Here is a 25,874-nt window from a genome sequence, read left to right as displayed (position 1 = left end):
CCTCAGAAACGGAGCAGAGAGGCGCAGAAACTCTCAAAGCCCCCAGGTAAGAGCTACTGATGGCATTGAACATTTTGTTACGGAGGTAAAGGGATGTTCATTCTGAATCTGATTTCCCTCCTCGCACTGTATCTCACATTAGCTCATTAGACAAAGGTGCTTGCCTTTAAAGCTCACTGCATATATTCTGTACACATTCTTGTGGTTAGTGTGGTACAATGAAGGCTGGTTTTGTCCCAGCATTGTCAGAATCACAAACACACTCAAAACCAGTGCCACTGATAATGACAGATAAGTTTTTCCTTACTTTGAAACAATCAGGCAGACAAGTCACAAATAGCATAAAGAAGTGAATGGAAAAGATTTCAACTTTCTGTGGTAATTGTGTTTGCACTTCCTTTTAACTTTTATGATGTGTTAGCCATAGAATGGCCTCTAAAGCGAAACGGAAGAGGAAAGTACATAACCTTATCAAAAAATACAGCCAGCTAAATCCCTTCCCTTCAGTTACACTTTTTAAAAGTCTAATGTAATTGTATTATTCACCAATTTCTATACTGAAGTTGGTAATGATGAAAGTAATAAATCTCTTACCCTTCCTTTGTGCTACAAATTCAGTAAACTAAAGAATGAAGCTCCACAAAAGCCTGCTTAAAAATATAATTTATAGAACCAACCCTGAAAAAAATTTCAGCACCAGAATCCGAGCTCCCAGACTCTATTAACAATGAGGCAAGAAACAAGGCCCCAGGATGCTGAGGGGAAAGGGAATATTTTCCACAGTCCTGAAGTGACCCTTCCCCTCCCCCACAGTCTCTGGCTGTGGCTCCCAATAACACTTTATAGGCCACAAAGGAGCTGCATTCAGCTGTCCACACTTCTCAAGGGAATCGCTTTAGAGGGCCATCAGGGAGATAATACCATCAGAACAAGAAGTGGGGAGGGGATGCAGGATATACTCTTACCCTTCCTTTTTTTCTCTCAGGGAAAGACCTCGAATAAGCAAAACGTGACAAAGAAAGCATTCCATACCTTAGCTTTTAACTCATCTGGGATTATCTAAAGTAGCACTTAGAAAACTGGCTTTAGAACTGCTGCACATTCAGGATCCCCAATCTCTCACCCCCACCCTCCTTGTTCAATGCTTCAGTCCACTCAGGGCTGGAGGACACTTCATTTTCAGCAGAAGCTTCTCTGAGGTGGTGCACTACTCAGATAGCTGGTTCCCACAATGGTGGATTCTAACCTTGGCTGTAATCCCCACGAGACGCAATGCTGCTGGGATGTGAAACCATATTGGCAAACGCTCTGCAAAATAAGCTCCTCAATGGTATAAACATACACCAGTGACAGAGTGAGGTAGCAAATATTTTTAGTTTGCTGCACTTCCAAAAAAATATATATGCCTACTATACTAAAGTCAGTGTACCGAAAAATGACAGCTCAAGAATTAACTGGTTAAAGCCTTAAATCTTGGAGTCACTAAGCTATTGCTAATCTGTTCCATTAACTTTATTAGCTATGCATACCTGGGTTTAATTTCACCTCTAAATTATAATTATACTGAAGAGTTGAACAAGAGACATGATTAGCACTTTCCTCTTGCATAAGGCCTATTAAGGTAAGAGTAAAAAAAAAAAAAAAAAGGCATTTTCAAATATTCTTAGAAACTTGCAGAACAGAGTGACTTCCTGTCTTTTCATCCTATATAAAATGTCAAAACAAAACACACACAGAATTTTATTCCCCATCTGCTTCATTCATTCTCCTTGCCATTTAAATTCACTAATACACCAAACATTTTACTCATTTGTCTTGTGTCTCCCACTTTAGAAAGGGAGCTCCATGAAACAGAGATATTTAATTTCCGCATATAGCCTCCCAGCCTGGAACAGTGATTGGCACACAGTATGTGCTCAATGAACCTGCCCTGGAATATAAACAATCAAAATATCTAGACCCTATGTTTTTGAAAACAATTACTGAAAGACTAAATTGTAAGGTTGATACATTAGAGGTATTTTTTAACATTGACCTAACATATAAATTGCACTATGTCAAAAGTAAGGTCTTTCACAAATACATTGGTTTTGAAGTAAACTGAAAAATCACTCTGATCCCATTTTGCAGTCACATATTTGCTTACAGATTGTCTCATTCTGCCTTTATTTATTCCAGAATTACTGCAAATTTCACTTAGCACATATTAAATACTAAAGAAAATTCTAGAATATCACAGAGTAATTAGAACTTTGAGTTCTGACAAGCTGGAAAAGAAATGGTTTGTAGAAAGAATGTATGATACCATATAGTAAAGCTACAATTTTCTTTTAAATCTAATTAGCAGAGTTTTTCTTTTTTTTTAAAATTTTATTCAAATATCTTGGCTGACTACGTGGACTTCTCATTCAGGTTTACTTGTATTTTCCTGATGGCATTAAAGATGAATCTGACCCAGACACTCAACTATAGAAAGGTAAAGGTTTAAAATTAAGTATCTGTTCAAGTATCAACTAAACTTTCAAAATTTCTGGACATCTAACTCATTATATTCCCTATAATTAAGTCATTCTTAAGTATAATATAATTTTTTAATAAAAAATAGCCTTAAAGCCCAAAAAATATTTGGTATCCTAAAAAATTCCACTATACAGAGAAGATACAATTTATATGTGAGAATTATTAGTTCACTGAAAATACGAAGGAGAAACATCAAATTCATATTTTACTTGAAAGCTATATTCATCTATCCATAGCATGATTCCTTTTGGACTCTAAGATTATACAGCTATGCTAACTATCCTTGCTAGAAGCTGAGAAAAATGGCCATGTCTATAGAACATGGCTTATTTATCAAAGATCATCCTGGGACTACCAGAATGCCAATTACTCTCCCTTATCTATCCTATCAAAAGAAGTCCTGGCAAGTAGAACACTCCCAGGGGTAACAATCATTTCAACTATGGTTCACCTCATTCGTGTTTAAATTACATCAATGCAAATTATACAGTATCCACTGAATGCAGAGCGATACATACATTTTGGAGAGCAAAAGGTGTGTGTATGTGTGTGCATCTGGGTATTTAATCCTTGCTTCAAACATAAAGTGATCTAATCATATACAGGATACATAGAAGTAATATTTAACACATAAAACCAAGAGTTCACCAGGTATAAAGTAGTAAGTAAATAAGTACTTAGAGATACAAAAATAATCCAAGAGGAATTAAATTACACTGAAAATAGTCTTAGCAATGATATACACTAAGAGATAACCAACAGAACTAAGGTTGTCTATTTTTAAATGATTCATTGCTGGGGCACCTAGGTGGCTCAGTCGGTTAAGAATCTGACTTCACCTCAGGTCATGATCTTGCAGTTCGTGGGTTCGAGCCCAGCCTGAGGCTCTGTGCTGACAGGTCATAGTCTGGAGCCTACTTCAGATGCTGTGTCTCCCTCTCTCTGCCCCTCCCCCACTCAGCTTTGTCTCTTTTTCTCTCTCAAAAGTAAATAAACATTTAAAAAAATTTAAGTGATTCATTGCCTTTTCTCATTTCTGTGCTGGAAACTCATGACTTCTGGGTAACTGTTGGCTGCTGAGTGCTTGCCTGGCTCTGACCCCTATCTTGGATTGACCATGATCTTCTTGTTGCTCCCTTGCTCTCTCTCGTTGGTTTGCCCGAAACCAACTGCTGTTGCTTCCTGACTTCTAGCTTCTGTGTTCTACGTCCTGATCCCAATATCTGCCTTGGTTTTCTGATGCCTGATTAATCACAGTGCTCCCACGATCTAGAAATGCTCAGGCCAGTGAATCACCAGCAGAAGGTGTTAGAATAGCTGCTGCACAATGGGCCAACTCAAAATCCTCACCCTCCTACTGAGGAACTGACTAGAGTATCTGCAAGTTACAATACATTGTGTTACAATGACACAAACCTTGTAGGGGTTGTGAGTTGTGAGTTATGCATGAATATGCAGTGCCTGACACACAACAAGCACATATTAAATGATTTCCATATTTTCCTGGGTCTGTTTTGAGACTTCAGAAAAAATTTTTTTAAACTACACAAAATCTCCCTATCGCCGTATCTTCACTCTTCCTGCACTGAAGGCAAAAAATAAAAAATAAAAATAAAAACAAAAACAAAGTCAGAAAAAAAACCTTTTAGGTAGCTCTTATAAACATATGTGAAGAGATAGATAAATATTAGACTTCCAGATGGACCAGAATATGTTATTTTAGAGGGAAATAACCCAAATTATATGCTGAGTATAATAGGTCCTTACAGTAAAGGAATCCAAGTATTAATATAAATGACTTTCTGAGAACACAAGCCCAAAGTATCCCTGGGGCCCAAAGTGTGGCAAAAAAAATACACCTTGCCCATCTTTTCCACTTCCTTATTTTAGCACAGAACACCTCAAGTACCTGGTTGCCCAAGTAGGTAGCACATTTCCCAGTCTCCCTTGCAGCTGGTTCAGCCGTGTTATGACACTCTGGTCAAGGGGATGAGAGTGAAAGCAAAGTGTGGAATTCGTCTCTGTCCCCCTAGGGCTGGAACGTGAAAGGGATCTGTAGGCCAGCCTTAACCGTGTGGTCCAGCACACCCTAGTGTACTGGTTCCCCAGCCTTCTGCACACTGGAACCACCTGGAGAAACTGTATGAAACACTGGTGTCTGGCTCTCTCTCCTACAGACATTGATTTAATGGGTCCTAGGGGATACTGGAGCAGTAAGATAGAAGGAACAGGAGACTCTGAATAGCCTGACAGAGCTGAGCTGCTTACTCCCCTGAAACACTGTTAGGCAATCACATTGAAAAATTAAATAACCAGAGCTCCAAGAGGAGCTCCAAGAACACACACAAAAAAAGCCGTGTTGATTACATACGGCTTTCTTATTCACAAACAAACAGTGCTGTTTAAACTACTGTCGTTTGGCTTCAGTGAAAGCAGCTGAACAAATATGCTCATAAATAAACATAATAAACATGAAAATTCTGGTCTTCAGAAAAAATATATAAGTATAGGTTAAAAATAATACCATTCTTTTTCTTTTAAATTTCAAGAGAGCGAGAGCGTGCACACATGTGCAGGGGAGAGGGACAGAGGGAGAAAGAGACAGAGAGAGAAAAAGAGAGAGAATCTTAAGCAGGCTCCATGCTCAGTGCGAAGCCCGACGCAGGGCTCTATCTCATGACCCTGGGATCATGACCTGAGCCAAAATCAAGAGTTGGACGCTCTACTACTAAACCACCCAGGCAGCCCAACACTATTCTTTTTCTAACAAAAAAAATGAAAGTTTACCAACAGCAAAAGAGAGTGTAGTTTTAGCAGCCTAGGGAAAATTACTGGTGAGCTTTCATTAAAGAAAAACTAAAAATAAATTTAAAATATTAAGATTATCCAGTTAAGACAAAGACAAAAATATATTAAAGTTTGCCAATTCATTAATAATTAGCATAAATCAATGAAACATTTGAAGCACAATGTGAGATGTCAGAAAAGATGCTAGGACAGAGTTAAGTAAATACTGATTTATCTTGTAGGGCCATTTTTTATAGGATACCAGTTAAACTGCTTTAATAAAGAAATGGACTCTTTCTATTTTCTTGTTCTGTTATCCTCAACATGTGACTTCCATTTCACGGTCCCAAATGGCTGCCTCATTACCTGCCATCACATCTTCATACCAGACAGGGGGAAGGAAGAGAGCACATATTCCTTCATTATAAAGGTACACCTTAGAATCTACCCATGCCACTTCTGCTCACATCCCACTGCCCAGAACCTATTCATATGCCCACACTTAACTGTAAGGGAGGCTGAGAAATGCAGTCCTAAATTAGACAAGCATGCCTTGAGGTAAAACTTTTATCACTATGGAAGAAAAGAATATTGGACATTGGGAGCAATTAGAAGTCTCTGCCAGGGGTCTCATTATTAAGAGGTACAAGAAAAATTGGGATAAAGTTGTGTTTAGAATATTCAAAAATTTTTTGCAGAATAAATATATGAATACAAAAATATTTCTATACAACATATACAAATATATTAAAGTTATACAACGTCCAACACATAGATATACAGCATAGAAAATGAAAATCCACTTTGTTTTCATAATTTCATCTCTGGGGAAATAATGAGTTATTAAATCAATCTTGGAATATGTGGGTATGAAGCTAACATTTGGGTGATATAATGTCTTTCCATAGCTCTTCCCCAAGTACTACTACTGACAGAAATAAAACTTTGGGATGGAAGATATTATTTCTGGAATCCTAAGATTACTTTCTTTGGGGCAATAGTCTCAAGTAAGAAAAAAACTAGAATCCAAAGGAGCATGAAATCAAGGCCAAGCTGAGGCATTAGAAGGCATCAAAGGAAAACATCAATATTTCTTGTACAATCACTAAAAATGTGACACCATCTATAAAGCCTCTTCTACTGGCAAGAAGACAATTTACATAGATAATTAAAGTAACAAAAGTAGCAAAGCAAAATCAAACACAGACATCAACCTTTATGTGACTCTCCCAGAGAAACAAAGTTTTAAAATGAATAAAAATTTTACTCGTTCATATTCTATATTGCTGTATTTTTGCTATTAACCCAGAGAATATTTCTATATCAGTATTCTAAATTTAACCAGCTGCAGTCATTCCTTAAGTATTGTACCATTTAACCTTTTCAAGTGAAGGGCTTGCCTTTTAAAGGAAAATACTCATTTCACATTAATGACAGAACATAATGTCCTTGGCTTAGATATTCTTGAACAACACAGGTCCTTTTTTGTACACTGTGCTTAGCTATATGGCAAGCCTAGAACACCATAGGTTTATTCAAGGAATCAATGCCTGAAGTCATCTATACTAACTAGAAATGTTTAAAAATCATAATCTCAACGTACCAAACTTCTTAAAATTATAATCACTGACTTCTTGGATAAAATGCAATAATCATTCATGAGAATGGAAAAAAAATTAGAAAAAAAAGTTTTTATAAGATGTACCAGGATTTGAATGATTATACTTAATACCACTTGAAAAGTGACCCAACCATACTCTTAAGTAAAGAAACACTTACTAAGGGGTGTTTTTCCTGAATTTTTGATGGTTTGAGGCAAATATAATGTCATAAGTCAAAGAAATCTTGGTTTTAATATAGCTCATGAAATTTTAATAAGTTCAGAATAAAAATTCATTATGAAAAGTAAATATTATAAATAAGATTTTTAAAGAATACACGTAAACAAAAAAATATCTTTTTAGGTCAAACTAATTGTACTCAAAACTCAAACATAACAATTTTATTTGGCATTAAAACATAAACCAGGTACTGTATATAGTAAAAGAGCACTCAGAATATTATTAAAAGACAAGTACTAAGAAAAACTGAAATGATACCAAAATGTTGTCAGATAAATCGTTTCTTTTTAAAAAGTGTGCACAGTAATGGCTGTGGGCATTAAATGTGAGAATATATAAGTTCCACACAATTTGTATCATGGTTTAAAAAATGATTATGTCATTATTTCCAAGATTTGAACCTAGTCATAATAAATATAAGAAGTCACGAGACGCCACTTCTGTACTCTGACTTCTAAATTTATATGTTACACTTAAGAATGTACACTTAAAAGAATGATTATACAAAAATGATCAAACATCCAACCTCAGATACCTAAGTTCAATTCCTCTTACTATTCTCAAAAGGGTATGTTCCAAATCTTAACCACTGACTTTACAGTTCCTTACGCTCAGCAAAAACAAACAACAAAACAAAAACAGAACACAAAGAAAACAATAGTTCAATTTCATAGAGAAATATAGGCCACGAGGTAGAAACTCCAACTTTCCTCACCTCTAAAATAATCCTGGGAACTACATCCTTTCCTTCCTCCCCCACCCCCAACCCCTACCCCCCCCACCCACAACCTGACTCTCAACTCCCCAAGGCCACACCTCCCCTACATTCCTGAAGCCCCCTCTGGCTTCCTCAGGACCTTTCTTTATCTATTAAAGCATCCAGCATGTTTCAAGGCTAGAAGACAACGGGCTCAGGAGCAGGCTAGGTGGCCTCAGAAAGTGCCAGACTCAGTCTGTGGTGTAGGAGAGACAGGGAAAGAGAAATAAAGTAGAAGTTTGGGAGGAAAAAAAAGAGAGAAGAAATGCTTATAACTATCAGGACTTCACCTATAGAAGTTGCTTTGAACTTGAAGCCAGGCTGTCAGATGTCACTGAATGTGTTTTCCAAATAGAAACTAAGCATAAAGAGGCTGTGCAATTTGCCCCAGGTCACACAGTTTGTAAATTTCAGTGCCAGAACTTTAACCCAGGTCATCAGATTCCCTAAACCCATGCTCTGTACGTGCACTTCAGCCCACTGTCCCAGCGTGGCTGGTGAGTGTTCACAAGGAGGTACAAAGGCCACCCCAGCAGTTCTGCTAGCGCTAGACTAGAGAAGAAGCAGAATTTCAAAAATATACGAGAGACAGCTGGCTCATTCTTTAGAGTCAGAGTCTGCAAAAACGTGTTGCTGTGGGTGTTTCACAGCAGTGAATTTTGCCAAGTTTCTTCCTTATCTCCCAGTGACATGGGGGTTCTCGCCATGGTTTGCAGGAAGATGCACCAGACTTCCACAACGATCTGTTGTAGCTGCTTCTGTTTCCTTTTCATTGTCTCCTCCCCTTGGCTATGCTCATCTTCCTCAAACATCCCTGGACAAAATCATCCCCTTAAGTTACTAACCTATTTCTCCCCTTGCACTTTACCACCAACTCTGGGTAGTTTTTCCATCAGTCTTCACCAACTCAGCTTTCACTGATGTCTCAGATCCCTCAGTGAGGCTTCTGGTCATACACATTACTGGAGCTAATCCCAAATGACATTCTAATTGTCAAAGCCAGTGGCCTCTTCAGTCTGCACACTACCAACTTCTCAAATATGGGTCACTTGGGTGGCTCAGTCGGTTGAACGTCAAACTCAATTTCGGCTCAGGTCATGATCTCACAGTTTTGTGAGTTCCAGCCCTGCATCGGGCTCTGTGCTGACAGTGCGGAGCCTGCTTGGGATTCTCTCTCTCCCTCACTTTCGGCCCCTCTCCTGTTCATGCTCTCTCTGCCTCTCTCAAAATAAATAAATAAACTTAAAAAAAATTGTAAAGAGCTCTGACAACTTTATTTTTTTTTTACTTTTTTTAACCTTTTATTTATTTTTGAGACAGGGAGAGACAGAGCATGAATGGGGGAGGGTCAGAGATAGGGAGACACAGAATCTGAAACAGGCTCCAGGCTCTGAGTTGTCAGCACAGAGCCCGATGCGGGGCTCGAACTCACAGACTGCGAGATCATGACCTGAGCCAAAGTCGGCCACTTAACCGACTGAGCCACCCAGGCACCCCGAGTTCTGACACTTTAAAGAATGCTTTCTTCTGGGAACTAAATCCTTCCTTGGATTTCAAGAGATCCCTCTCTCCTGGTTGTTTCAACCTTTGATGTCTCAGTCCTAGACACCAGTGCACCGTACTTCTTCCTCTACCCTTTAAATGCTGGCTCTCCAACCCTTTACCCTTGGTTTGTATGTTTGCCCCCTCCTCAAGTTGTTCCCTTATGGCATCTCATCCACCTGATGGTTTCAACACATATGATTATTTAATTGCTAGATCTCCAATTTTTGCCCCAAATTCTTTCTTAACTTTCATATTCTTATCTTCAAAAATCAGCAGAATTTGCAGCTTGGCAGGTCCAAAATGAAATTCACTTTTCTCCCCCCCCCCCCCAACACTGTTCTGTCCCTTGCATTCCATTTCTCAGTTAATGACACTACCCACCTTGTCTTCAAACTACAGACCAAAGCACCCACCCTGTCTCCTCCCTTCTACATAAACCTCCTCTTCTTATGAATGAGCACCAATACCAAGGGTTCTACCCAAGACCGTCTCAGAGTTGGTGGGTGTTTGTCTGTCTGTGGTTTGGTTTTTATTGTTTTGTTTATCTTCTTCTTCTACCTTCGATCAGACATTCCACATTTCTTACCTGGACCCATGCAATGGCAGAAACTCCTAATGGGTAACTAGATTCCAGTCTTTATTCCTCAATCCCACTGACAGAATTCTCTTGCTGAGAAACAAAGCTACTCTCCATAGATACTCTTCTTATATTAACGGCTTCATGATAAGGTAGAATTATGCAGACGAAACCATAAGACAAAAGAGTGGCTCTAGCCATATGATTAACTCCAAAAATCAGAATTATGAATGAACTATGACATATTCACTACAAGAGTCAAGACATTAAGGGCAGCTTCCTGAGGCATCCTCATGTATACACATTCAAACTAATGGCTAGAAAACAAAGAAATCTGCCAAATCAGCCTAAGTAGTGCCCAGCCAGAGGGCTCAATTAAGACCTCTCTGAGGGCTTAGGATAAAAAGAGATCAGAGTCTTGAGACCCTCAGAGGAAGACCACTTTGGTACAAGCAGAAATCTATTATTTTACAAGCTAGACTATGTTTATGTTTCATGTTGACTCTAGGATTACTGACCTGTGCTCTTCCCTAGTAAATAATAATGTTTTGAAGATTACAACCCGTCTCAGATTTAGAGAAGCAGGGAAAAGTCTTCTCTGTGTGCTTATGCTGAGGACCAGTGAGGGGGTAGGCACAGGGTGTAAGAGGAAGGAATCCCAAGGTGAAACTCAGAGACACGGATTCAGGAAATCTTGGCCCGGCAACTTTTTCCCACAGGATATGCCTTTCCAGTGCCAACTCTGGCTGTCACAATCTTGTTTATTGTTACTAAGAGAGAAGGTGTCCCATAATGCTTGACCTCCCACTACCTTTCATTAAATTCAGAATTGTTAAAAACAGAATCCTTCTCCAACTGGACTGAACTTACTCCATCCCCTTATCAATACCCCAAAATACTCAAAAAGCATGCAGAACTTTTGAGTCTCCATCAGCGAAGAATTTTCCGCATCCCCCAGACAACATCGTGCCAGCACACCCAGAATGCCGTACCAGGGTCACACGGAACGTGATGCTCTCTCCACATGGGCAGTTGTCTTCCCAGGCAGCTGGCATTGTCCTCATCCTTCAGAAGCCATCTACCACCTCTTTCCCTAAACTTCCCCTGACCCCAGACTGAAGGAGTCCCTTGATGCCCGCCCCCCCACGCAACTTTGCTTCTCACCCTATCACTGCCCCTCCCACATGGCACTGTGATTACCTGTATACTGAGGTGTAGGATGGCAGCATATGAATTTGAGGGTCACACAATTCAGCCTGTAACATAAGCCTAAGCATAACGTGTTGAATCAATTTATCCTTGCCTGGAAAAGTTAGATCGTAACTGAAAGAAGTTGTTTTTGGACTTTGTGGTGTTTGCTTTTGTTTTATTTGCCTGTTTGTTTCCTTGAGCACCTGCTATTTACACAGCACTATGTTTAGGCCAAGAAAATTGTACCCAGGAAATAAATACACCATTCTTATTCTCTGGGGAGTTTACTCTCAGGTAAGTGGCTTTTCTAACTGCTTTAGCAAAGGCGCAAATCAGAAGAAGGTGCAGTTATGCTAGGAAAGGCCGAGTGGAGAGTCTGAAGCCATATAATTCATTCCCCCCTCACCCTCTGTGAAGGCCCCTGAAGCCAAACCACAGAACCCTGGAATTCTAGGGGGCACTATTCGAAAGAACTAAGAGACTTATATATTAAGCCAAATCAGATCATAAATATGCAATTTTTTACTGTCAACTGTAAAACACCATACTATGGTTGTTGTTACATAGAATACAAAGTGTCGTCACAGTCTTAAGTCAACGGAGGATTTACAAGAATATCATGGGAAGAAGGACTGCATGGACAGAAAGGAATCACGAGGGAAGGAAGTACAGAAGAGACTCAGAGAGAGAGAGAGAGAGAAAGTGTAAAGGAGAAAACCATGCAGGCAAAAATTATACACTAACGATGACCAGCATGTGTAGCTCTGTGTAACAACTACAACATCAGAAGATCTATTGATAGAACCCGCCCCCTGTGAGCCAGGGACTGGGCAGAGCCCAAGGCTTACATCCTATCCTTCAAGCAACCATGAGAAATGTTATTGTTTCCCCATTGAACAGATGAAGTAAATGGTGCTTGAGAAGTTTAGGAGCCTGCACAAAGTTAGCTAGTAAATTAGAGACAGGATTCAGATTCTGGGGTATCTGAAGTCAAAGCCTACCCAGGTAACAACGTTTCAAAATCAAAATCTGTTGTTTATGACGAGGCATGTAGCCCAAAGTCTTTGTCTTCATGTGCCTACAGTGTGGAACAGCACTGCACACTGATTTGCCAGGGACAATCCGGGTTTATATCTGTTTCCCAGTGTAATTAGTAACCACTCCCTTTCACTCTCAGAAGTGTCCCAGTTTAGGGACGCCTGGGTGGCTCAGCGAGTTAAGCATCAAATATCGGCTCAGGTCATGATCTTGCAGTTCATGGGTTCGGGCCCCTAGTCAGGCTTGCTGCTGTCAGTGCAGAAAGCCTGCTTCGAATCCTCTACCCCTCTCTCTTTGCCCCTCCCCTGCTTATGCTCTCTCTCAAAAATAAAAAATAAAACATTTTAAAAAAAAAGAAGTATCCCAGTTTAGACAAAACGTGTATCACCATCCTGCCTCAATGCCATAGTGAAGTGTATCTACATGATTTTCCAGGTCCGTGTAAAGTAAAAGTATGAGGCCTTTTGCTCAAAAGGCAGGAAAAAAGTGCTATTAGAGGTACTGAAATATGAAGCTTTTTTTCTTTCTTGTATCTGCTCTACTCACACTCCATGGTCCCAGTGGACTTCACTCGTAAAACACAAGTTCAGAGATTAAACTAGCACAAATTTCAAGATGGTGCTAGCAGAGCATTGAACCAAGTTCCAGGTCGTCTGGAGCATGAAGCCAGTGCAAACTGCACAGGATACACACCCATGAAGTCGGCCCTGCTCTGCCCTTTTCCTGTCCACTCGAATGGGTCTAAGAAGCCATCCTGATCTTGGTATGCCCTAGGAGGACTGCAAACAGGAAACCAGTTGCAACCCACTATTGTCCAGGCTTGGAACGTTAAATACTGGGTATTAGGTCCATAAAATCACGTCTTTTGACAAAATGTGTTACTTCTAATAAAGCACAAAATTATATCTCCCAAGCAAAACAAGAACATGCATTCAAGCAAATTTGGGCACTCCCTGCATTTTATCTATGACCTAAAAATAACTAATCCAGGGGCGCCTGGGTGGCGCAGTCGGTTAAGCGTCCGACTTCAGCCAGGTCACGATCTCGCGGTCCGTGAGTTCGAGCCCCGCGTCAGGCTCTGGGCTGATGGCTCGGAGCCTGGAGCCTGTTTCCGATTCTGTGTCTCCCTCTCTCTCTGCCCCTCCCCCGTTCATGCTCTGTCTCTCTCTGTCCCAAAAATAAATAAAAAACGTTGAAAAAAAAAAAAAATTTAAAAAAAAAAAAAAAAAAACTAATCCAGATAATGCAACCTACCCAGGATATCAACTGAAAATTTAGAATACAATGAATTGACATAATGGTGCCTTACAAAGTCTTTAATACCACAATGCCTGATTTAAATACTGTTTCTGTTTTAAATGCAGGTACTACATGTTTAATTTAAAACTTTTTGTTACATAAATTCCTATGTGACTGAGTGAAATTTAAATAATTTCTACTATCTATACCAACCAAATAGAAGAAAAACAAAACTGAGAATTTGAAGGATGATGAACTGTCTTTCAGAATGGGGTGGGAGGGGCACCTGGGTGGCTCAGTCAGTAGAGCGTCCAACTCTCAATTTTGGCTCAGGTCAAGATCTCGTGGTTCGTGGGATCGAGCCCTGCATCAGGCTCTGTGCTGAGTGTGGAGCCTGCTTGGGATTCTCTCTCTGTGTCCCTCCCTTCACTGTCTCGTGCACTCGTGCTCTCTCTCTCTCTTTCTCTCCAAATAAATAAATAAACATTTTTAAAAAAAGAATGGGGTGGGAGGTTAGAGGATGGGTCATTGATTCATTCATTCATCCAGTCATTCAGCAAGTATTTACTGAGTACCTGCAATGTCACAAGCACTGCACAAAATTCTAGGGAAAAAGACAAGTAAAATATGGGCCTGTGCTCAAGAAGTTTACATTCTAGTAGAATGAGACAAAGGTAAACAAATACATGCATAAGCTTCCCTTTGGTGAGAGATAAGAAGTAACTACAGGGAAGAGTGGTACAAAGCAGTGAGTCCTCTAGCCTGGTGGGGAGGGAAGGGATACGATCATGGCAGTTTCCTGAAGGAAGGGAGCCCTGAAGGCCCTGCAGGAATGCAAAAGGATGTAAGGGCTACCAAGGAGCAAGAGAAACCTGAGAGCCCATGGAAGGAGTGAGCCACTCTAGGGGACAGCTATCTAGGGTGGGAGCGGGGAAAGTTGTTCTCTCCTTAAAAAGTTAAAAAGGCAAAGAGCTGGAAATGAGAAGAGAGAGGGATCAGAGGTACAAAAGAAGTATAAAAGCATAAAAGTTTCACAGAGTAAGAAACGTTTTCCCCTTCAGCTCATATGATCATTTAACCAAGAGGAAAAAATATCATTTTGTTTGATTATTTATGGACCTGTAAGTAAAAATATGTTCTTGGTAAAACTAACAATATGCTTTCTATCTCTTCATAATAAAGATAAGAGTACCCTTCATCCATGTTAATGGCTGAAACAATGACAGAAATCTAAAACAATGACTAATCTGACAAATATTTACATTTGATGTAGAAATGCACTATCAATTTTTTCAACAAACGTACAACACTGCACTTATTTAATACTACAGCTATTTTTTAATGACTTTTATTATTTTCTGCATTTCTTTTAAAGTTTATTTATTTTGAGAGAGAGAGAGAGAGAGGAGACAAGGAGCAGGGGAGGGGCAGAGAGAGAGGAGGACAGCAGGTCGGAAGCCAAAGGGTTCTATGCCGACAACAGACAGCCAGATGCATGGCTTGAACTTAAGAATAGTGAGATCATGACCTGAGCCAAAGTCAGATGCTTAACTGACTTGAGCCACTGAGGTGCCCCTGTGTATCTACATTTCTTATCAGTCCTTCAGGATGGACTCCCAGAAGAGGAATTGCCAGGCCAAAGGGTTTGAATATTTTTAAAATTCTTGGCACATTATCAGGTTAGGCTAAAATGAAAACTAAATTGACTACATTAACTGAAGGTGACCAAGTAAAATACATGGGTATTTAGCATTGCTATAAGTAAAACTCAAAAAAGAAATACTCAAAAAGAAAACCTAAAAAGTGTATTAAAAGTAGATCTCAGGTTTTGATGGTTTTGTCCAAAAGGAAGTCAGGGTAAACTTTTGTTTAGGATGCTATTCAGGCCAATGAGTGTGTTTGCGTGTGTGTGAACAGGTATGTGCACAAACACTGCATGTTTGTGCACAAATAATGGACAAAGAAAAGTAAAAGTGGAAGAGTCCCTAATTTCCAAATGAAATAAGAAGAATGAAATTATTAAATGACTTGTAAATAGGTACATACAATTTATTCATACCTCCCACAACTTCTTACCCAACTCAATATAGCAGTAAGTTTTCAATTTTAATAATCAGGTGTTAAGATTAGAAGAAAACCTGATATGATAAATAAAGATCAATAATAAATTGGTTTTTTAATATAGGTTGGGTTAGCTGTCCGTTTCTATAAATTAGGACTCTGCACAGTACTTTTTTCATATGCCTCCAAAAAGGAGTGACTAATGCAATTTAAGAAGTGACTAAGATTTTTCAAAAGCCAAAGGACTTTGTCACCAATAAAGTTTCATGAAAAGCAAATCTGAAGCTATTAAAAGTCAACTCTCCACTTCACACTAGTCAGAATGGCTAGTGTCAAAAAACAAGAAATTAAAAGGGAGGGCAAAGGCTTGGGGAAAAGAGAACTCCCATGCACTGTCGGTGGGAATGCAAATTGGTGCAGCCACTATGGAAAACAGTATGGAAGTTCTTCAAAAGACTAAAAATAGAAGTAACATATGATCCAGTAAGCCCACTTCTGGGTATTTGCCCAGGAAAAACAAAAACACTAATTCAAAAAGACATATGCACACTTATGTTTGTTGCAGTGCTATTTACAATAGACAAGATAGGAAAGCAACTTGTGTCCATCTATAGATGAATGGATATAGAAGATGTGGTATACACAATGGAATATTACACAGCCACCAAAAAAGAAAAAGAAAAAGAAAAAAGAAACCTGGCCATTTGTGACAACATGGATAGACCTAAAGAGTATTATGTTAAGTGAAATAAGTCAGACAGAAAGACAATGTGTAATTGCATTTACAGTGGAATCAAAAAGAACAAAACAAACAAGGAAACAAACAACAGCAAAAAGGGATAGAGTCACAAGTACAGAGAACAATCTAGTAATTGCCAGAGGGGAGGGAAGTCGGGGGGGACAGGTGAAACAGGTAAAGAGAATTAAGGGGTACACACTTCTAGTTATAAAATAAGTAAGTCATGGAAAAGTACAGCATAGAGAATATAGTCAATAATATTGTAATAACTTTGTTAAAAAAAAGTCATCTCCTTAAAAATATGCTTTTTTTTTTTTTTTTTTTGCTTCCATGAAGCAAACTTCATGGAAGTGCATGGGAATCCAGTTATCACCGATTACCCATATATTCTCAAATATCCAGCCTTTCCAAAGAATGTGGCCCCTGGGGGCTCAAGGACACTGATTTTAATTTGAGAAGTCAAACAGAAGTCAACCTGTGCATCTTACATCCCTTGAGATACTGTTCTCTCCCTGCTACAGCAAAGAAGTAAATTCCTCTACCGTAATTATAAGCAGAAAGTTTACATCTTACTAAACCCTAAGCAGGAAGTTTGGCCTTTGAAACACTTCCCTTGGGACCAGGGCGGGTATGGAACAGGGAGGTAAAAGGAGCAGAAGGTTTGAAGATTTGAGTGAGACTGCAAAGGCTAAAGTCTCTCGGGTCTTTAAATGATGCTCTCCCAGGCATCTGGGTGGAGAGAAGCCAATCCTCAAATGCTTTGTCTTTGCAACAGTGAACAGGAAAATTCAACTTTTGAGTGATGTCTCAAAAGTTTCTTTCACTCAATTTTGCCCCTTCTGGCTCTAAAATGAATGAAACGTTTCCAGAACAGGCTTCCAATGCCACAAGCTGAAACTTTGAAACAAAGTTCCTGCCAGTTCTATGAAATCTTGAAGCCATTTGACACAAGTTTTATGATAACAGCTCTCCTGGGCTCCGTATGAACAGGGAACCCAGGAGCTGAGCAGGGAGCAAATTTAAACCCAGGGTGGGGGGATGGGGGTAGAAGACTGTAGGGGTAGAATGGGGTGAGCACCACATGTGGCTTTAATATCCAACAGCTGCTAGAGATCATAACCCCGCTCCTCTCTCTGTACCCCCCACCAGAATCCCATGTTTCAAAGATTATCATAACTAAAGGGACTTCGCTGCCATGTAATCTGAAGAACGAACTCAAGTTCCAAAAGAATCACGGATTCATTATTTTTTTAACTAAATGTACCTGAATCTAGCGGACTGACTTGAATTACCAAGCCAAAGCCTTAAAATAAAATCCCAGGGAAGGAAGAGAAGGGGGGGGGGGGGGGGGGGAATTACACAATGCAGGCCGGGACGGGGGTAAAGAAGAAAGAGGAAAGATGGGGCAGCAGGGATTCCCTGCACAAGAGGTTCTCCCACTGGAGCTAACTTTTCAAACCCGCGGCTCTCCAAGGCCCTAGGAACTCAGCGCGTGTCCAGGCGTGAAACAATCGCCGCGGGGGTCCTCGCGCCCACGAGCGCGGCGTCGGCGCGCGGGCTCGTGGTTCCCGCGATGCCGGGACCCGTGCCCCCGACCCCCGCAGACAATGCCGCGCCCGCTTCCCGCCGCCTCCCCGGGGTCCGCGCCCCGCGCCGCCCGCCGCCTCCCGCGGCGCCGCGCGGAGACACACTCACCGACACCAGGAACTCCAGCGTGCCCACATAGTCCCGCTCGGTCTTCTGCAGCTCGCTGAGCACGCACACGCGCAGGCGAAGCTGTTTCTCCAGGTCCTTGGCGCTCTCCGCGCGGCCGTCCCCGCGGCTCTCGTCGCTCATGGTGGGCGGCGGGACGCGGGGCTGCGGGGCTGCTGCGCTGCGCGCTGCCCCGCGCGCCGGCTGGTGTCCGGCCCCGCGCGGCCAGAAAGGAAAAGTTGCTGCGCCTCCGAGAAGTCCGAGGAGGTACGGGCGACTTTACATGCTGGGGAGAGTCTGGGGTGGTAGGAGAGGGGAGGGCGCCCGCTGGAACTCCGGCGCGGGAGGCGCGAGGCTTTGAGGAGACAACTCCCGGGAGAGGGGGCGCCGGCCCGGGACCTGCGCGCCCGGCCCCACGGCTCCGGCCTCACGCGGCCCGGGCTGGAGGGGAGGCGGCTCCGGCAGCCACAGCGGTGACTTGGACATTAATCAAATGCTTTGTATCCATGTGACTCCGACCCTTTACCCTTCGCCAAATCTCAGGAAAAAGGAAACAACCCTGGGGAAGTGTGTTGCGTGCCAGCTAACTAAACACACACACACACACACACACACACACACACACACACACACAGAGTCAGCACTTGAGATGGAACTAATTGGAGATTCCCAAACCTAGGAGGACGTACTGCAAGACACAGCTCGAGGGTTGCTCCTATGACTCCCGCCTATTGTTTAGCTTTAATGTGTTTTGTACAAATCCTGAAAGCAAAGAAACAAGTCCCCACGGTTACATAACTGGATGGGAACAAAACAACCATGGTATTGACCCTCCCGTCTTTGAAAAGAAACACATTGATTTTTGGTTTTGTTTAGGCACAAAATAGGTTTGCTTTTAAAAGCCCCCAACTGAGAATAATTCACAGGGCAGATACCCTCCCGCCTGCACTTGGAAAGTCAATTAGCATAATAAATGAAGACACTATGGGAAAGTGACAGCCTGGCCCAAACCATAAACTCCAGATACAATAAGCTTCACCACTGCAGTGTGGTGCTTTGGAGGGAGATGCTTTGCATGTCTATAACTGTTTTTCAATATCAAGATAGTATGTAAATTGAATCACAGGCGAGAATATGTGTGCCTGTTTTGTTTCTAAGAGCTGCTATGATTTAAGACAGTGTCACTAAATGAACAAAGCTATTATTGTATAGTTATCAAAAGATACATAGATACAGTTATAGGTATATGGATACAGATACATTCTTAGGATTTGCAAAGGGAGAGAAACACAGATCCTGTCCTGATTGTGATGGTTATGCTTGTTACCTTTTCTCACTTGGAAACAGAGTCAGGAGCTAATGAGCACGGAGTATTTACAATTCCATGCAAAACAATCCATGTATATTTTTGTCTTGATAATAACCACGTTAAATTTTCAGTGTCATTCTTTCCTACTCAGAACTTGAAACGGTCCACACTAATAACATTTAAAGAAATGGAAGAGCAAATCATTTGGATGCAAGAAAATAGCCTGTTAATCTTTTCCAATAGTTGAAAGCATTAGTCCAACTCTGAAAAATGAAGATGCTTTCCACATTACTTACATTAAAATAATTTCCAGTTTGCCAGATGACACCTTTTCAGCACATGGTTTCACTGCATGTCTCAAAGAGCAAAGAGGGATGGTCATTTTCATCTTTCATTAAGAGCACAGCTTTTGAATGATGTGTGAGGAGCTGATGGGCAAGATATGATTTTCCTTTGTTTTGTGGATGGCTAACTAGAGGTGGCTGTGAGCAAAGGACAAAGAAGTAAATGGCTTCACACCTTATGACAAAAGAACAAAGGACAAGGCACATTAAAGGGCAGACCTCACAACCCCTAGTAAACAATAAACAAAAGAAACAAGCGGAAGACAAAGGAAACGCACATCCAGTGATGAATGGGGAAATCAAACATGATTGAGGCTTTTTACATTGTGCTACAGGCAGCAAGGAATGAATGCATTTCCTCCTCCTTACGTCTGTACCCTTCTCTCATGTAAAAAGTAAACAAATAAATCAGGCTTTCCATCAGCTGTTGTCCTAGATAAAATAGCATTTCTTCCCAATGACCCCCTATTTCAGAACTGTTGATGCAATTATCCTATAAAAAAAAAAATAGGCTGTCTACAACCCATTAGAGCTTCAGTCTCACCTCTGAGAATGATAAAATGAGTTTGAATCACTAGTGGAGTTTTAAATACCCACAGCATTTGCCTCCATTCTATAAACACGTATTGAGTACCTCTGTGTGTATTGCAAGGCACTAGGGCCTGAGGATTCCAGAGACCTTGATCTCTAAGCAAATATTTCTCAAGGTAGTTCACAGACCATTACACTGAGGTCTTGTTAAACATTTCTGGGCCCCATCCTAAATTTATTAAATGAGAATCTCAGAGGTGTAAGCTCCAAATTCTCTTGACAAGGTCTTCAGATTATTCTTAGGCACAGTAATATTTGAGAGCCACCATTCTAAGGAATTATAATTGAGTGAAAGAGAGTGTTACAAATATAAGTGATGTATTAAAAGGAAAACTGCAAGGCATGCTTTGCTAAAAACAAAAAAAGTACAAGGAAGCTAGCAGAAAAAATATTCAAGTGTGCAGATTCAGATGTCTCTGAGAAGTGCCTATGTAGAAATTATTATGATATTAACAGTTTCTGCTCGTTCTTCTGTTCCTCAGTCTACTCTTCAACATCATTTGTAATTAATGAACAGCTTCAGAACACTATATAGTGCCTTCTGCCAGGCAGCTCTCAGTGTCTTCTGTAGCCCTGGCAGGAGTTCTTAATTCCTTATCAAAGACCTAAGAGCATAAGAAAACAGGGCCAGAGGATCTGGAAACCTTCACTTTGATGGTAAATAAGGTCTTTCATAAACTCTGAATGTGTTGTATCCCTCCCTGCTTCCTCAATTGAAACTTTAAGCTCTGCCTGCCAGGAAAAGGGAAGCAACAACAAAAATGATGGACAGAATCCAGTTTTTTCCTGAAATACTAATGAGGTTGAAGCATCCAATAAAAAGGAGATGGTAGAAAAGACGATAGTGAGAAAAGGCTAAGTAGTAAACTGGCTCAGCCATTAAATTTATTTCATATGCATGAACTTGGTGTGTTTAGAGTCTGTTATCATTCAGAGGCCAAAGCACCATGCACAGTAGGTTTTCTTTGATCAGGTTTAGAGAATAACAATTCCTGGACAGAGAATCCAAGGTGGTCTCTTTACAAAAAAGAGAGTTCCCTTATAGATATCAATATCTATATACATTGTATATAACTTATATTCCTTATAGAGATCATTGTAGCTTCCCTACCAATCCAATATTAGCATTTGCCCAGGTAAAGTAATAAATCAAATTGGATGTGGAAGTCATTGAAAGACAATAGCACTGGACAAGAAAGAAGGAAGGAAGGAAGGAAGGAAGAGAAAGAAAGAAAGAAAGAAAGAAAGAAAGAAAGAAAGAAAGAAAGAAAGAGAAAGAAAGAAAGAAAGAAAGAAAGAAAGAAAAGAAAGAAAAGAAAGAAGGAAAGAGTAAGGAAGGGAAGAAGAGGAAAAAGATTGCTTGATTGCATGGCCTTAGAGAATTCTAAGAGTCAGACTGTTTTTTATTTGATTCTGGCATTTCCTTCACTACTCTGGCCTAAAGTAGATGATTCTAGATTATATTAGTATAAAAATATTATAGATACATTGGGGCTGTATAAAGCACAATACAAGTCTTCGATAAGAGGTCATTCTAGAAATACTTCTTAATTTCATTATGTTGTAGTTATAACAAGCATAGCATGTACTGGAGCACATAATTATTTGTATCACACCAATTCAAAGATTTTAGAATGTGTATTACCTAAAAGGACAAAATACAATTTCATAGCTATATTTTAATTTTATATACAGTGTTTATGGCATAGCAAACTAAATAAATGTTTGAATAGGATTATCTTAGGAAGACTGTAAAGTTCTTAAAGATGTGGGCACTAGCTTGATCAACTCCAAATTGTCTTCATGGCCATAATCTAACATGGAATGGATAATCGCTTTCCTCATTATGGAAACTTAACCTACAACCATCCCTGTAAAATAAACAGCCGGGTTTTGTCTGTGATTAGTCTCAGAAGAATGTCATCTTTGCATTGTGCCATCTGCCTGCTTAGCCTTTCCTTCTTTAAAAATCCTCTCCAACCTCACATATCTCTCCTCCCTATAAAAACTTCTACCTGGTTGTTGTCTCCTATATTAACATCCTCTAATGTGTTCTCTAGGGTTAGCATTCTAATGTGTGTGTGTGTGTGTGTGTGTGTGTGTGTGTGTGTGTGTGTGTGTTATTTGATTATTATCAATATCTAATATCTATATGTAATATAGATAATTTATACAAATTATATATGTTTATGTCATTGCCTGCTTGTCTTAGCCTGGTTTCCTCAGAAAGCAGAGACCAAACTTAATGTGAAGACAGTATATATGGTAATGTGATCCTAGGCAGGAGGAGTGAGGAAAAGAAAGAATGGAAAAGAGAAAGAGGGAAAACCAATACAAGAATGCATAATAGAGTTGACCATCCCATGAGAAGCTAGATGGGCTGTTCTACAGGACCTTCTGAGTAGTCTTATGAAATAAATACATCTCAGAACTGTCCTGGGGGAAGAAAGAGGGAAGCACTTACTCATCATTTCCTATTCCCAGTTGGTCAAGGATTGCCCCATTAGGCATTCATGGGACCCTGTATTTGCATGTTACCCATGCATGAGTGATTAGAGGTTTTCGTGGATAAGATTTGGAGTCAGGAAGCAAGAAAGGTAATTGTTCCTGTATTAAGTTGCTCTGAGCATTTGAGGAACAGCATCCATGGTCATCAAGAGTAAGAGAAGATGTCAAGAGAGTTTTTCCTGGAATACAAGAGGGGTTTGATTCTGCTTCAAACCCTTCATGATAAGGGCAAATATCATTTATGACCCAGCCCCTCTGGCTTCATTTCATGCCACTCCCTCCTTTGCAGATGAACCCCAGCCACATGGGAATATTTTCAGAATTCTCACAATGCCAAGCTCTGTAGCATAGTCCTTTTTCCCTATGACAGCATCAGTTACACTTTATTATAATTGCTAGATCAATTGATAGAATTCTTTTTTTTAATTTTTTTTTTTTGATGTTTATTTATTTTTGAAGGAGAGCGTGAGGGAGGAGGGGCAGAGAGAGAGGGAGACACAGAACCCGAAGCAGGCTCCAGTCTCTGAGCTGTCAGCACAGAGCCCCACACAGGGCTTGAACCCGCAAACCATGAGATCATGACCTGGGCCGAAGTTGGAGGCTTAACCGACTGAGCCATCCAGGCGCCCCTCAATTGATAGAATTCTTTCCCAGACCACAGTGTCTTGAAGGAAAAGACTGTTATCTGTGTGGCTCTAGAGCCTCTCCAGAATCTGACATGCAGTTGTAGTTAAATGGATATTTGTTGATTGAATGAATGAATGAATGAATGAAATGCACTGGAACTCTGTTGGCCTCCCAGACTTTAATCATTCTATCTCTAAATGAAGATAGGTCTTTGTTTAGACTTGTTTACTGAAAACAGATGTATAATGTATTAGGCTAGAGAATTCCCATAAATCCCCTTATTTCTACCTCCCCAACCCAGTTTCTCCTATTGTTAGTATCTTGCATTAGTGTGGTACATTTGTTACAATTAATCAGCCTGTATGTATGCGTTATTAATAATGAACGTCTAGGGGCGCCTGGGTGGCTCAGTTGGTTGATCGTCTGACTTTGGCTCAAGTCATGATCTCACAGTCTGTGAGTTCAAGCCCCGTGTCGGGCTCTGTGCTGACAGCTCAGAGCCTGGAGCCTGCTTCTGATTCTGTGTCTCCCTCTCTCTCTGCCCTTCTCCCACTCATGCTCTGTCTCTCCCTCTCTGTCAAAAACAAATAAACATTAAAAAAAAAATTAAAAAAAAATAATGAACGTCTATTCCATACATTAGAACCCACTCCTTGTGTTGCACTTTCTATGGGTTTTAACAAATGTATGACATATATCCACCATTACAGTATCATATAAAATAGTTTCTAAAAGTCCCCTGTACTCCATGTATTTGTCTCTTTTTCCCTTCCCCCAAGACCCTGGAAGTCCTTTTTACTCTCTCTATAATTTTGTCTTTTACAGACTGTCATATAGTTGGAATCCTACATTATGAGTCTTTTCAGATAGACTTCTTCCACTTAACAATCTGCATTTAAGTATTCTCCGTGTCTTTTCATGGCTTGAGAGCTCATTTCTTTTGATCACTGAGTAAAATCCCAGGATCAAGATGTACCTGCCATTTTATCAACTTACCTGTTGAAGGATGTCTTGAATGCTTCCAAGTTTTGGCAATTGGGAACAAAGCTGCTGTAAACATTAGTGTGCAAGTTTTGTATGGACATGAGGTTTCAACTCATTTGTGTAAATAACAAGGAGCACAATTGCTGGATCATATGATGAGAGTATATTTAGTTTTTGTAAGAAACTGCCAAACTGTTTCAAAGTGAGAGTCATTTTTCATTCCCACCAGCAGTGAATGAGTGTCTGTATTGCTTCCACATCCTCATCAGCCTTTGGTGGTGTCAGGACTTTGGAATTTGGCCATTCTGATTGGTATATAGTGGCATCCCATTGTGTTATTTTATAATTTCCTAGTTATAAAATAAATATAAGGCTGAATATCTTTTCATATGCTTACATGCCATCTGTATATCTTTTTTATAATGTGTCTGTTAAAGTCTTTGGCCTGTTTTTTAATTAGGTTGTTTTCTGATTATTGAGCTTTAAGAGCTATTTGTATATTTTATACAATAATCCTTTATCAAGGTATGCCTTTTGCAAATATTTACTCCCAGTCTGTGGTTTCTCTTTTTATTCTTTTGACATTGTCTTTTTGCAGAGAAGATGGCTTTGATTTTAATGAACTCCAAACTATCAAGTTTTTCTTTCATGCATCAGATTTTTGATGCTCTATGTAAAAATGTTTGGATTTATCATTACCAAACCCAAAGTCACCCATATTTTCTCTTATGTTGTCTTCTCAAAGTTTTAAGTTTTGCATTTTACATTCAAGTGTATGATCCATGAGTTAATTTTTGTGAAAGATGTAAGGTCTGTGTCTAGATTTGGTTTTTGTTTTGTTTGGTTTTGGTTTTTGGTTTTTTGGTTTTCTGGGGGTTTTTTTTGTTTTGTTTTGTTTTGTTTTCTTTTTGCATATGGATGGCCAGTTGTTCCAGCATGATTTGTTGAAAAGATTGTCCTTTCTCTATTAAATTGCCTTTGCTCCTTTTTAAAAGATCAGTTGATTATATTTGCGTGGTTCTTTTTCTGGGCTCTCTATTCTCTTACTTTGATCTATTTGTCTGTCCTTTCCTCAGTACCACATAATATTGATTACTCTAGATTTATACCATGTCTTGAAGTTAGTCCTCTTGACTTTGGTCTTCTCCTTCAATATTGAATTGGCTATTCTGGGTCTTTTCCCTCTCTGTATCAAACTCAGAATCATTTTTTCAATATTCACAAATTAACTTGCTAAGATTTTGATTGAAATTACATTGAGTCTATACATCAAGTTGGGAAGAAGTGACATATTCACAATATTTAGTGTTTCTACCCATGTACATGGAATATCTCTTCATTTATTTGGATTTTCATTGATTTCTTTCATCAGAGTTTTTAAATGTTTCTCATATAGATATTGCACATGCTTTATTAGAGTTACACCTAAGTATAATTTTTAGTACTAAAAATATGAATAAAGCTGCTATAAGCATTGGGGTGCAGGGTTTTGCGTGCACATAAGGTTTACCAAATAAATGGTCT

General features: G+C 39.9%; 2 protein-coding genes across 6 annotated transcripts in view; one reads left to right on the top strand and one right to left on the bottom strand.

Annotated features, from left to right (window-relative positions):
• PREX2 (phosphatidylinositol-3,4,5-trisphosphate dependent Rac exchange factor 2) overlaps positions 1–18,131 on the bottom strand; it is a 295,426-nt gene extending 277,295 nt beyond the window's left edge. For all 5 annotated transcript variants that reach the window (XR_013553558.2, XR_013553556.2, XR_013553557.2 and 2 more), the window contains exon 1: positions 17,991–18,131. Coding sequence is in view for 2 of the 5 variants with exons in the window: in XM_078441822.2 (XP_078297948.2) it covers positions 17,991–18,131 (141 nt within the window). In the remaining 3 variants the exon portion in view is untranslated. The remainder of the gene's footprint in view (positions 1–17,990) is intronic.
• Positions 18,132–18,139: 8 nt separating this feature from the next.
• The window catches only part of CPA6 (carboxypeptidase A6), a 559,011-nt gene continuing 551,276 nt past the window's right edge, over positions 18,140–25,874 (top strand). The window contains exon 1 of the mRNA XM_078441826.2: positions 18,140–18,254. The gene's annotated coding sequence lies outside the window, so the exon portion shown is untranslated. The remainder of the gene's footprint in view (positions 18,255–25,874) is intronic.

Source organism: Panthera onca, chromosome F2 (genome assembly GCF_046562875.1).
Source record: "Panthera onca isolate mPanOnc1 chromosome F2, mPanOnc1 haplotype 2, whole genome shotgun sequence".
Taxonomy (NCBI): Eukaryota; Metazoa; Chordata; class Mammalia; order Carnivora; family Felidae; genus Panthera; species Panthera onca.
Note: the sequence above shows the minus strand (reverse complement) of the source record. Positions and strands in the feature narration are given on the sequence as shown.